The 14,312-nt window shown below is 43.4% G+C and overlaps 1 protein-coding gene across 2 annotated transcripts in view; it reads left to right on the top strand.

Annotated features, from left to right (window-relative positions):
• Positions 1 to 294: 294 nt before the first annotated feature.
• Positions 295 to 14,312, top strand: part of LOC309381611 (E3 ubiquitin-protein ligase RNF31-like) — a 47,749-nt gene continuing 33,731 nt past the window's right edge. For both annotated transcript variants that reach the window (XM_081932791.1, XM_081932790.1), the window contains exons 1-6: positions 295 to 417; positions 6,370 to 6,554; positions 8,526 to 8,672; positions 10,786 to 10,941; positions 11,067 to 11,120; positions 12,608 to 12,665. In XM_081932791.1, the coding sequence (XP_081788917.1) occupies positions 6,372 to 6,554; positions 8,526 to 8,672; positions 10,786 to 10,941; positions 11,067 to 11,120; positions 12,608 to 12,665 (598 nt within the window). In that variant the 5' untranslated portion in view covers positions 295 to 417; positions 6,370 to 6,371. The remainder of the gene's footprint in view (positions 418 to 6,369; positions 6,555 to 8,525; positions 8,673 to 10,785; positions 10,942 to 11,066; positions 11,121 to 12,607; positions 12,666 to 14,312) is intronic.

Genomic DNA, 14,312 nt, shown 5'->3' with positions numbered 1-14,312 from the left:
CATTCCCACGCACGGGGCCCGCGTGTCCCCCTGTATCTACCCAGGAAGACGCCTTTCCCACGCTCCCCTTTGCAAGTCTGGGGAGGGGAAGGTCAGGGGCTGACATGCGCCTCCTCCTCGCGCGTGGCTGCTATCCATCCACCCATCCACGCCAACGGCCTTTCCCTGGCCATTGGGGCGGGCTGGGAAGGAGGAGGACATCCTTGGGCGCTCTGCCCCTGCTCAGAGGCCCCCTTCCCCGACTCCTCTTCGCCTCCCTACTCCTTGTAGTTCTTCCTCCGCGTCCCCGGAGGTCGCTTCTTGGTCTCTTTGTTTGACTCCGGTTTCGGTTTCCAGCGGGCGGCTCTTCCCCTCTTCCAGGCGCCGGCTTCTTCTTCGTGCAAAGCGGGGTTGGGGGGGAAAAACCCTGGTTGCAAGGTAGGCCGATCCCGTCCTTCCCCGTGGCAATCTTTCCCTGCCCTGGGTTCGAATCCGGAGCTTGGGGGGAATGGGGAGGAAGCGGATCGTTGGGCTCTTCGGGGGGCTGCGGGGCTGGGGCTGATCCTCTCGGTTGGCCGCCCCTCTCTTGGCCACGGCTCCTCCTCCTCCTCCTTAGGAGGGTTGGACTACAACTCCCATCGTTCCCCGACTCACGGTCTTAAAGGGGGGGAAGGCTGGGGGGGGGGGAGAAGGTCTTTGTAGTCCCTGCAACGCGCTCTCTCTTCTCCTTGATGGAGACTTCGGGGGTCCCCCAAACTCTTGGGTGGTTTTGACAGATCAAAGATCTTAGGACTTCCCAAAGTTTCCCCTGGTTGCCTTCCATCCTCCCCAGTCCTGTCCTTGGCTCATTAAGCAGGAAAGTCAAAGTCAACCTGAACGTTTCCAAAAGTATCGAAAATGGGACGGGAACATATTATTCTTATTGCTGCTGTTGTCGTTATTATTATTATTATTATTATTCTATACTTCATTCATTAAACAGGAAACAGTCAACTGAACATTTTAAAAAGTCTTAAAAATGGGGTGCTAAAATAATATTAGTATTATTATATCCTTTATTCATTCAAGTCAACTGATCATTTTCAAAAGTTGAAAATGGGGGGTTAAAACGTTGTTGTTGTTGTTATTATTATTATTATTATTTACTTTATTTGTTAAACATGAAGCTCAGTCAACTGATCATTTTAAAAAGTATTAAAATGGGTTAAATATTATTATTAGTATTATTTATATTCATTAAACAGGAAACAGTCAACTGAACATTTTAAAAAGTCTTAAAAATGGGGTGCTAAAATAATATTAGTATTATTATATCCTTTATTCATTCAACTGATCATTTTCAAAAGTATTGAAAATGGGGGGTTAAAATATTATTGTTGTTGTTGTTATTATTATTAGTAGTAGTATTATATACTTTATTTGTTAAAGATGAAGCTCAGTCAACTGATCATTTAAAAAAGTATTAAAATGGGGAGGTTAAAATATTATTATTGGTATTATTTATATTCATTAAACAGGAAACAGTCAACTGAACATTTTAAAAAGTCTTAAAAATGGGGTGCTAAAATAATATTAGTATTATTATATCCTTTATTCATTCAACTGATCATTTTCAAAAGTATTGAAAATGGGGGGTTAAAATATTATTGTTGTTGTTGTTATTATTAGTAGTAGTAGTATTATATACTTTATTTGTTAAAGATGAAGCTCAGTCAACTGATCATTTAAAAAAGTATTAAAATGGGGAGGTTAAAATATTATTATTGGTATTATTTATATTCATTAAACAGGAAACAGTCAACTGAACATTTTAAAAAGTCTTAAAAATGGGGTGCTAAAATAATATTAGTATTATTATATCCTTTATTCATTCAACTGATCATTTTCAAAAGTATTGAAAATGGGGGGTTAAAATATTGTTGTTGTTGTTATTATTAGTAGTAGTAGTATTATATACTTTATTTGTTAAAGATGAAGCTCAGTCAACTGATCATTTAAAAAAGTATTAAAATGGGGAGGTTAAAATATTATTATTGGTATTATTTATATTCATTAAACAGGAAACAGTCAACTGAACATTTTAAAAAGTATTAAAAATGAGGTGTTTAAATATTATTATTATATCACACAGACGGTATGTGTGCGTTGTTTTGTCCGATGTCTTATGTTATGTTTTGTTGTTTTGAACATGAACGGTCTGTACACCGCCCCGAGTCCCTACGGGGAGAGGGGGCGGTCTATAAATTTAATAAACCTTAAACCTTAAACCTCATCATCATTATTATATACTTTATTCATTAAACGGGAAATGTCAACTGAACATTTTAAAAAGTATTAAAAATGGGGTGTTTAAATATTATTATTATTATTATTATTATTATTATTATTATTATTATCATCATCATCATCATTATTATATACTTTATTCATTAAACAGGAAATGTCAACTGAACATTTTAAAAAGTATTAAAAATGGGGTGTTTAAATATTATTATTATTATTATATTATTATTATTATTATTATTATTATTATTATTATTATTATTATTATTATCATCATCATCATCATCATCATCATCATCATCATTATTATATACTTTATTCATTAAACAGGAAATGTCAACTGAACATTTAAAAATATCACAAATACCGTTTTGACTGGCAGTTGATATGGTTGATACGGGTTGCTGCCAGCATTCTAAGTATCAACCAAGTACCTCCTTACAAATATTATATTATATTATATTATATTATATTATATTATAATATAATATAATATAATATAATAATATTATATAATATTATATTATATTATATTATATTATATTATATTATATTATATTATATTATATTATATTATATTATTATATTATATTATATTATATTATATTATATTATATTATATTATATTATATTATATTATATTATATTATAATCATATCATCTTATATCATATTACATTACATTATAGTACATTATATTATATATTATATATATTGTATGTTATAAAATTATTAAAATTATTTTTTATTCATTAAACATGAAACTAGTCAACTGCACATTTTAAAATGCATTACAAATATCATTATAATAATAAAATATAATAATAAACAATTTATTATTTTATTAAATATTAAATCAATATTAAATCATAAAATCATAATAAATTTGTTAGTAGTGGTAGTGTCTTCATTCTTGTTGCTGTTATCATCATCATCATCATTGTTCTTGTTGGTAGTAGTAGTAGTAGTAGTAGTAGTAGTAGTAGTAGTTGTTGTTGTTATTATTATTATTATTATTATTATTATTATTATTATTATTATTATTATTATTATTATTATTATTATTATTATACGATTGTATCACAGCGGCCAGTTGTTTCGCTGGATTTGGCATTGATTACTAGTCGGGCCCCACCCAGGGGCTTGGTACGTCGTAACATATTTTCGTAATATACATGCAGATCCAAGCAGTGCAGCTTTTGGCATTTGACTGATGGTGATTTTGTCAAGTTTTAACTGTTTTAAATGTAATTCCAGTGCTTTTGGAATAGCACCCAGTGTGCCGATTACCACTGGAATTACCACTGCTGGTTTGTGCCATAATCGTTGGATTTCAATTTTTAAGTCCTGGTATTTCGCGACTTTTTCATGTTCCTTCTCCTCAACCCTGCTATCATCTGGTATTGCGATGTCTATGATTGTAACCTTATTTTTCCCAATCAGTGTGATGTCTGGCGTGTTATGCGCTAGTACCTTGTCTGTTTGTATACGAAAATCCCACAGGATCTTGACCATCTGATTTTCGGTGACTTTTTCAGGCTTATGTTCCCACCAGTTTGTTGTTGTTTTATTATTATTATTATTATTATTATTATTATTATTATTATTATTATTATTATTATTATTATTATTATTATTATTATTATTATTATTATTATTATTATTATTATTATACGATTGTATCACAGCGGCCAGTTGTTTCGCTGGATTTGGCATTGATTACTAGTCGGGCCCCACCCAGGGGCTTGGTACGTCGTAACATATTTTCGTAATATACATGCAGATCCAAGCAGTGCAGCTTTTGGCATTTGACTGATGGTGATTTTGTCAAGTTTTAACTGTTTTAAATGTAATTCCAGTGCTTTTGGAATAGCACCCAGTGTGCCGATTACCACTGGAATTACCACTGCTGGTTTGTGCCATAATCGTTGGATTTCAATTTTTAGGTCCTGGTATTTCGCGACTTTTTCATGTTCCTTCTCCTCGACCCTGCTATCATCTGGTATTGCGATGTCTATGATTGTAACCTTCTTTTTCTCAATCAGTGTGATGTCTGGCGTGTTATGCGCTAGTATTTTGTCCGTTTGTATACGAAAATCCCACAAGATCTTGACCATCTGACCCTCGACAACTTTTTCAGGCTTATGTTCCTACCAGTTTGTTGCTGTTTTAATATTATAATTTTTGCACAAATTCCAGTGGATCATTTGTGCTACTGAATTGTGCCGCAATTTATAATCAGTCTGCGCCATTTTTTTATAGCAGCTGTAAATTATTATTATTATTATTATTATTATTATTATTATTATTATTATTATTATTATTATTATTATTATTATTATTATTATTATTTGTTTATCCTGACCTTATTACAGCTAGTCCTCAAGGCAGGACCAAAATTGAGACCGACATTTATGTTGCTGAGTGATAAATTTATTGAGGTTTGCCCCACGTTACAACCTTTCTTGCCACCGTCATTAAAGGGAATCACTACAGCTGTTAAGTTAGGAACTTGGTTGTTAGTGAATCGGGCTTCCCCCGTTTAACTTTCCTTGTCACTTGACCCTGGGACACCGCAACCGTCATAAGTATCAGTCAGTGGCCAGGCATCTGAATTTTGATCACATGACCATGGGGGGATGGTGCCACGGTCGTAAGTGTGAAAAATGGCCCTAGGTCACTTTTTTTTAGTGCTGGTGTATCTTCAAACGGTCACTAAATGAACTGTTGTAAGTCGAGGACTACCTGTACTTTGTAAGTAACTCAAGGGACTGGGGGGGAAATGTCCCTAATCCTCCTACCTCCTTCTGTTTTCATCACAACAATAACCCTGCGAGGTGGGCTGGGCTGAGAGAAAGAGCTGACTTGATCATTTACTAGCCGATAACTCAGCGTTGCCCGCGTATTTATTTAGGGGGGGGGGATGTGTGGACCAAACGTAATTTCTAATGTTGGATTTTCCCCCTTACCAGAGGGAGCCCCCTTGTAGAGTACTGTGAAGCTGTTACCATGGCAATTCCATTACACAGTAGAAGCCATTTTAAGACACAACAAGCTGTATCTTAACAGAACACCCACCCGAGGGGTGTTAGGGGCATCTTAACCCCCACAATATTTTTCTCAAGAGAGTAAATTTGGTTGAAATTGCTCGAGGCATTCCACAGTTATGCTGGAAAACTTCGGCCGCGTGACGTTTATGCACAGAATCGTCCGGGTGGGTGGGCGGAGCCTCCCACTGCCACTACTACCGGTTCGCCTGATCTGGGCCGAACCGGGAGCAACCCAACTCTGCCCCCCCCCCCCCAGTATTTGTTTCCAGAGTGTAGGTTACCTGTGTACCAAGTTTGGTTGAAATTGCTCAAGGCGTTCCAGAGTTATGCTGGGACACACACACACACAGAAACACGTTTTATACATTATATGTAGAGAAGATCATATTTTCTGGGGTCTCTTGAGGTCAGGAGGCGTGGGCTTCAATTGCCAGAACTCCCCAGCCCATTGACAGAATTCAACTCTGATTCAGACTGCGGGGAGTCCTCAACCTACGACCGCAATTGAGCCCAGAATTACCGTTGCTAAGTGAGACCGCTGTTACGTGAGTTTTGCCTCAGTATTGGACTTTTCGTGCCACAGTTGTTAAGCGAATCACTGCAGTTCTTCGGTTAGTAACGTGGTTGTTAAGTGAATCTGGCTTCCCCGTTGACTGTGCCAGTCAGAAGGTCGGCAAAGCGGAATTAGGTGACACCCCCCCCCCGGATGCTGCGACCGTCATAAATACAAGGTCGCAGCCAAGACTCTGAATTTAGATCTCGTGATCACAAAGCTTGTCTGTCTGACAAAAGGCCCTAAGTCCCTTTTTTTCCAGCGCTGCCGTAACGTCAAATGGTCACTAAGTGGACTGCCGTAAGACGGGGTCTTTCTGCAGACAGACTTCCTCGGCATCAAACGTCACCTTTGGCCTACCTCGTAGGGCTGTTGTAACCCGAGTCCCTGCGCCTGGTTTCCAAAGGAATGTTGCTTTTTCTGCCCTGCAAAGGAATTTTCCAGTTTGCCGGTGAGTGCCAAAGCGGCATCTCACGTTTGATTTTTGTGTGTTTGTGTGTGACAGCGATGGGGGACGCCGCCCATGCATTCGCGGCCCTTCGGAAGGAGCTGGTTACCGCCTTGATCCAGAATCCTTCCGAACAAAACGCCGAACTGTTGCAGAGCCTGGTGGAAGTGCCTTTGTCTCCGCCCCAGAAATACCTGAAAATCGACGCGAAGGGCATTTTGCGAGCCAACGTCAAGGAGCAGGTGAGGTGAGGGGGAGGGTGGACCCCACGCCGGATGCTTTACTTGTCAAATGTCTGCCTGTAATGCTCTGTTTACTCGTTGCCGGGAGAGGAAAAATGCTCTCAAATGTCATGGAGTAGGTGAGGAGTGAATAAGAGCAGAGGTAGTATTCAGCCAGTTCGGCTGAACCAGTAATGGAGATGCCGTCCTATTTAGACATGTTTTTCTGGCCCGGTGCATGCGCGGAAGGTGCATGTGTGAAGCAAGCATGCGCGCGTACAGCAAACCGGTGATAAAAATAAGTGAAGCCCACCGCTGGATAAGAGAGACGATAGATTCCCCACTGTTGAACGTTTGCCCGTAATGCTCCGTTTACTCCTTGCGGGAAGCGGAAAACTGCCCTCAAAACGTCCTGGAGTAGATGTGGAATAGATAAGAGGGATGATAGATTTCCCCAGGTGGGATGCTTTACCTGTTGAATGTCTGCCTGTAATGCTCTGTTTACTCCTTGTGGGGAGAGGAAAAATGCCCTCCTATGTAATGGAGTAGGTGAGGAGTAGATAAGAGACGACAGATTTCCCCACGTGGGATGCTTTACCTGCTGAATATCTGCCTGCAATGCTACTTTTACTCATTGAAGGGGAGGAAACTGGGTTTCCAACACCAAGGGGTAGGCGAGGAGTGGGTAAGAGGGAGAGTAATTTTCACACTGGATGATTTACCTGTTGAATGCCTGTCCGTAATGCTCCATTTACTCCTTGCGGGGAGAGGAAAACTGCCCTCAAAACGTCCTGGAGTAGATGTGGCGTGGATAAAAGGGAGGATAGATTTCCCCATGTGGGATGCTTTACCTGTTGAATGTCTGCCTGTAACGGTCTTTTTACCCATTGGAGGGGAGGAAAGTGGACTTCAACGTCAAGGATCAGGCGAGGAGTAGTTTAAAAGGGAGGGTAGATCCTATATTGGATGCTTTGCCTGTTGAATGTCTGCCTGTAATGCTCATTTTTCCCACGGTGGAGGGGGAGATCGCCCTCAGTGCCAAGGAGCAGGTGAGGGGTGGGGCAAGAGGAGAGGTGGATCCCATGTCGGATGCTATACCTGTTGAATGCCCACCTGTAATGTTACTTGAACCCATTGATGGAATAAACCGACGTTGCAAAAGCTGAAAATTAAGCAGATACTTTTTTTTTAATGTACTTATTGTTTTATATGATGTTTTTATATCGTCGCAGGCAACCCAGAGTCCCTTGACAGTGAGAGAGGCAGCATATAAATTAATAAATTAATAATTAAGGAGTTAATTAATGGAAATAAATAAATAGAAATGCAATTAAACTCAGCTTGGAAGCCGTCTGGCTAGGTGTAAGGGGCCAGGTACGATATGGGGTTCATTTCTTTCCATTCCTCAGTTTGGGGGAATTTAGTGACACGCTCCTCAGACCTCCCATTTCCAAAACAAAGCTTCTAGTCCTCAAGACAAACAGTTTGGGTGGGCTGATTGCAGGTCGTCCTGGACTTAACGGCCACCAGAATTTCCCCGGCTCAGCGAGGCGGCCGTTCTAGCGAGTCGCGCCCGGTTTGGCATCCTTTTTTTCCTCTCGCTGCGGTCGCTAAGTGAATTCCATGGTTGCTAAGCGAATCTGGCTTCCCCCGTTCGACTTTGCTAGCCGGAAACCAAGCTTGGAAGAATCACAAAACGGGGACTGTTTCCCCCCACCCCCCATACCTGCCAGTTGCTAAGCCCCAAATTTTGGATCATGTGACCCTGTGGGAATGCTAATACAGCCGTAAGTGCGAGGACCAGTCCTAAGTGCGAGGACCGGTCCTAAGTCACTTTTTTTCAGTGCCATTATAACGGACGTAAGCCGAGCGCCAGCTGAATTAAGCGTGCTTTTGAGAACGCCTCGGAGGCCAGCTGCATTCGAACCCAGAACCAGTTACAGCTTCTGGGGCGGGGGGAGAGACATTGCTGAACTGCCAATCCCTCTTCAGATCCAGGTGGATCTCCGCATGATCTCCACCGCTTTCCAAATCCTGGAGAAATACGGCCGGAACCTTCTGCATCCTCGCAAACCTTATTTTTGGCGAATGGTCAAATTTAACAATCCGGTGTTCCGAGATACGGTGGACACTATCCAGGTAAGCTCCCCCACCCTCACCCCTCCCCTGCCTCCCAAACTGGATCCCTTCTCTCCGCGGCGGTCCCGCTGGATTTAAAGTTTTGAGTTTCACGCTGGAGAAGATCCTAAAGGCTTCAAAATGAAAAATAAAAAAAATTCACCGGAGTTTCCCAAACTCGAACCGGGAATGAAATTCCCATTTTCTCTTCTTTTCCAATTCCAGGGTGAATTTCCAGAGAATGGATTGAAAGCCTCGATAATGTTTAAGAAATCGGGTTTGGGAGGGGCAGGTCCTTCGTCAGGGGATCCTTTCTGGAGAGAAATAACCTGATTCTGGGAATCCCCGGGATTCCAGAAAACTTTCCAAAGTTTATCGGCTTGCTTGTCTACGATTAGCAGAAAAATCTCCCCGGAATTTTGGTTAATTTTTGACGGGGCTTTCCATGTTCCCGGGCAGGGATTTCCCCGGGAGGGGATCTGGGATCAAGGCCCTCAAAGAGCCAAACTTTTAGAATCCACAGGCTTTTTGGGAGAGGAATCCTTTAAAACGGTGTTTTGCCACTTGAAGAGAGGGTGTGGACTTCAACTCCCAGAATTCTCGAGTCAGCCAGGCTATGCTGGGGAATGCTGGGAGTTGAAGTCCGCGAGTCATAAAAGGGCCCTCGTTTCCCCCCATGCTCCCTGAGGAATTCTGGGAGTTGAAGTCCACCCCCTCAAAGCGTCCCAGGTTGAGAAATACTACGTACTTTTATAATGTCAGTTTTGAGGTTGTGTAGGGGATGGAATTTCCTTTTTAAAAAGATATACAGTATATACAGTTGTTGTGTATAATATACAGTTGTTGTTGTTTTGCTGAAATGAAGGAATGGATCTACTGAAATTATGCTTTCTTTTCCCAACAATTTCCAAATGTTTTAAAGAAGATTCGGCATCGAATAAATGTTGGCAAAAATCTCTCTTATCTCTTTCTCCCTCTCCCTCCCTCTCTTTCTCTCTCTTTTCTCTCCCTCTCTCTTTCCCTCCTTCCCTTTCTCTCCCTCTTTCTTTCCCTTTCTTTTTCCCTTCCTCCCTCTCTCTTTCTTTCTCTCTATCTCTTCTTTTCCCTTTCTTCCTCTCTCCCTCTTTCTCTTTCTTATTCCCTTTCTCCCTCTTTCTCTCTATCTCTTCTTCTCCCTTTCTCTGTCGCTCTCCCTCTTTTTCTTTCCCTGTCCCTCTTTCTCTCTTTTTCTTTCTCCTTTTCTCTGTGTCTTTCTCTCCATCCCTCTCTTTTTTTCCTCTCTTTTCCGCTTTCCATCTCTCTCTTTCTCTCCTCTCTCTTTCTCTCTTACTCTCTCCCTTTTTCTGTATCTTTTCTTCCTCTCTCTCTCTTTTTTCTCTGTGTCTTCCTCTCCCTTCCTCTCACTTTCTTTCTCTCTTTTCCCCCTCCCTACTCTTTCTCTCCCTCTCTCTCCTCTCTCTCTTTTTCTCTGTCTCTTTCTCTGTCTCTTTCTCCCTTTCTCCCTCTCGCTCTCTTTCTCTCTCTTCTTTCTCTCTCTCTCTCCCCCTTTCTCTCTCTTTCTCCCTCTCCCTGTCTCCCCTCTTTCTCTCTCCCTCTCTCTTTCCCTTCTCCTCTTTCTCTCCCTCTTTCTTTTTCCCTCTCTTTCTCTCTATTTCTTCTTCTCCCTTTCTTTCTCCCTTTCTCTCTCCCTCTTTCTCGCTTTCTTTCTTATTCCCTTTCTCCCTCTTTCTACCTCTTCTTCCCCCTTTCTCTGTCTCTCTCACTCTTCCTCTCCCTGTCCCTTTCTTTTTCTGTTTTTTCCTCTATATTTTTCTTTCTCCCTTTCTATTTTTCTCTGTGTCTTTCTCTCTTTCTCTTTCTTTCTCTTTTCCCCTATCACCCCTTTTTCTCTCTCTCTCCATTTCTCTCCTCTGTGTCTCTCCCTCTCTCTCTTTCTCTTTTCCCTTTCTTCCTCTCCTTCTCTTTCTCTCTTCCTTTCTCTCTCTCCCCCCTCTCTCTCCTCTCTCTATCTCTTTTTATTCTTTTTCTTTTTGTCTGTCTCTCTCTCTCACTCTCTCATCCTCTCTCTGTTTTGTATACGTTTTTGTATGTGTCACCCCTTGGCCTGCCAAAATGACCTCTTCTCTTCCTGCAGGGTGGACGGGACGTCCTCCGGCTGTACGGCTATTTGGAACAAAAGGCCGACGGGCTTTACTTCCCAGATTCCCAGGTCGAGCCAGACATTCCTCAAGTGGCATCCGTCACCGTAGACGTCATGCTACTCCGCGCAGAGCTGACCCTTGTCCTTTCGGTACGGGGCGGTGGGGCCGTGAGACCGAGGCGGTCTGGTGGGAGGACGGACGGGGACTGCTAGAGAACCTTTAGGGGTCCCTGCAAAGAGTTGAAGGAGACTTGTGACTCTTTTTCCTTGTGTAGGAAACGCACCCCAACCCTCAGGTGTTGCAAGAATTAATGGACCAGGTATTACAGGTGAGAAGGGCTATAGGGCAGGGTGGTGGGGTGAAGTAGGGAGTGAGGTGGGTCGCGCGAGAGAGGGGGAGTCTGGGCCGTCCGTCAGCCCTCAGATGGAGAGTCAACAGCCGCCAGGTCCGGAGATGGCTGATGAGGAAGAGGAGGAACAGCTGGGTCCAGTGCCTGATGCGCAGAAGGCAGAGGAGAGGAGAGGAGAACAGTGGAAATCTATGGGCCGGTCCTTGGGATCGAAGAATCTTTTGAGTTCACTTCAGAGGGTTGGTCATGTTTGGGGAGCTGGGTGAGAGCATTTTGTTTGTAAGTCTCTCCATGGGAGCGTTTCTCAATCTCAGCCCCTTGAAGATGGGTGGACTTCAACTCCCAGAATTCCCCAGTGGGGGGAACTCTGGGAGTTGAAGTCCACTCATCTTCAAACGTTCAAGGATGAGAAACATCGGTCCGGGGGGGGGGGTGTCCTTGACTTCCAACTACTCATTTAAGAACCAATTGAAGTTAACAGCAGCACTGAAACAAGTGACTGGTGAGCAGGCTTCACACTTACGACCGTCACAGTGTCCCTGGGATCGTGTGATCCACGCTAGGCACGAATTCGTGACCGTTGCGGCAGGCCGGGATGTGTGTTTGTCACCCAATCGCCATTTGTGGCCTTCCCCGCCAGCCTCCGACAAGCAGAGTCGATGGGCGGGAAGCTGGATTTGCTTAATGACCATGTGATCCGCTTAACGACCGTGGGATTCACTTAACAACTGTGGGGGGAGGAAGAATAGTCAAATCAGGCAGGGCTCACTTAACCGACATGCTAACGCTGAGCAACAGGGGTTGTGAGTTGTGGTTGTGAGTTGTGGATTATCTGTCTATAATTGTCTGGAAACCATTTTGTTTGATCCGGTGGATAAACCATCTTCTCACTCTGGTTTCCATCATCCCCCACCAGAAGCGCTGGCTGTGGATGATGAAGGAGAGAATCCCACATGCAGATCTCCCTCTACTTCAAACCGTTCGTTTCGTGACCCAAGTCACTAAACGGCGCTGAAAAAAAAGGGATTTACGGCCGCTTTTCACACTTAACGACCGTTGCACCATCCTCATGGTCACTTGATCAAAATCCGGACGTTTGGCAACGGACTGACATGACGGCCGCAGTGTCCCCCGGGGGAAATCGTGTGGTTTCCCCTCGTGCGACCTTCGGACAAAGCCAAGTTCACTTAACAACGTCACAACTGCAGGGATTGACTTAACAACCGTGGCCAGAAACGTCACAAAATGGGGCAAAGCAAGGGTTTCATATTGGGCGGGATTGTGGTCATAAGTAAAGGACGGAGGGAGAAGATGTATCAACTGGCCGACGGGCTGATTTTCCTTCCTTCGGGATTGCTCTACATTTTCTTCAAGGCCTACGTTGACCGTCAAGGCAGGAAACCTAGAATGAAGGTTTGTTTCTCTCCTCGTCCTTCCGTGGTCCTGATTCTCCTCTCTTTCTCCAGATCAAAAAGACGGCCGATGCTGGATCCCCGAATCCACTTTTAGCCATGATTCACGCAGGTAAATATGAGAAAGAGCCCCGGGCGGTTGGTTGTAAGGGGCCACATTCGTGGGACTGACTTTGTAACGCAAACCAGGTTCATAATCAAACTGCGGGCTTGAGATGAACCAAGATCAAAAGGATCTTTTAGACCAGAGGCGGGGGAGAGATTTAAAGATCTGATCTCAGCCCCTGGAAGGTGGGTGGACTTCAACTCCCAGAATTCCCCAGCCAGCCACGTAGGGTAACTTTCTTAATAGATGGTGGGTACGCAGTAAGCGTAATATATCTTGATTTTCAACAAACTGGGGGAATATAAAGAGCTGGCTGGGGAATTCTGGGAATTGAAGTGCACAAGTCTTAAATCGGGGGTCTCCAACCTTGGAAACATTCCGATATGCAGACTTCAAGTCCCAGAATTCCCCAGCCAGCCACGTAGGGTAACTTTCTTAATAGACGGTGGGTACGCAGTAAGCGTAATACATCTTGATTTTCAACAAACTGGGGGAATATAAAGAGCTGGCTGGGGAATTCTGGGAATTGAAGTGCACAAGTCTTAAATCAGGGGTCTCCAACCTTGGAAACATTCCGATATGCAGACTTCAAGTCCCAGAATTCCCCAGCCAGCCACGTAGGGTAACTTTCTTAATAGACGGTGGGTACGCGGTAAGCGTAATACATCTTGATTTTCAACAAACTGGGGGAATATAAAGAGCTGGCTGGGGAATTCTGGGAATTGAAGTGCACAAGTCTTAAATCAGGGGTCTCCAACCTTGGAAACGTTCCGATATGCAGACTTCAAGTCCCAGAATTTCCCAGCCAGCCACGTAGGGTAACTTTCTTAATAGACGGTGGGTATGCAGTAAACGTAATATATCTTGATTTCAACAAACTGGGGGGAAAACAAGAGCTGGCTGGGGAATTCTGGGAATTGAAGTCCACAAGTCTTAAATCGGGAGTCTCCAACCTTGAGAATGTTCCGATATGCAGACTTCAAGTCCCAGAATTCCCCAGCCAGCCACGTAGGGTAACTTTCTTAATAGACGGTGGGTATGCAGTAAACGTAATATATCTTGATTTCAACAAACTGGGGGGAAAACAAGAGCTGGCTGGGGAATTCTGGGAATTGAAGTCCACAAGTCTTCAATCGGGGGTCTCCAACCTTGGGAACGTTCCGATGTGCAGACTTCAAGTCCCAGAATTCCCCAGGCAGCCACGTAGGGTAACTTTCTTAATAGATAGTGGGTATGCAGTAAGTGTAATATATCTTGATTTTCAACAAACTGGGGGGGGGGGGAAGAGCTGGCTGGGGAATTCTGGGAGTTGAAGTCAAGGGGCCAAGATCAGGTAACACTGCTCTACAGGCTTCCTACTACAGGTAGTCCTCGACTTAACAACAATTCATTTAATGACCGAAGTTACACCACCACCAAAGAAAGTGGCTGATGAACATTTTTCACACTTCTAACCGTTATGGTCATGGGATCCAAATTCAGACCCTCAGAAACTGGCTCCTATTTATGACGGTGGCCATATCTCTTTCTGCAACCTTCTGACAAGCAATGTCACTGGGGGAGTCAGATTCACTTAACGACCGTGTGACTCACTTAACAAAGGCAGCGATTCGCTGAGCAGCCGTGGGCGAGAAAGGTTTGTAAAACGGAGCC

Source organism: Natrix helvetica, assembly GCF_964273705.1.
Source record: "Natrix helvetica genome assembly, chromosome: Z".
NCBI classification, from domain to species: Eukaryota; Metazoa; Chordata; class Lepidosauria; order Squamata; family Natricidae; genus Natrix; species Natrix helvetica.
This window is presented reverse-complemented; position numbering and strand designations above follow the sequence as displayed.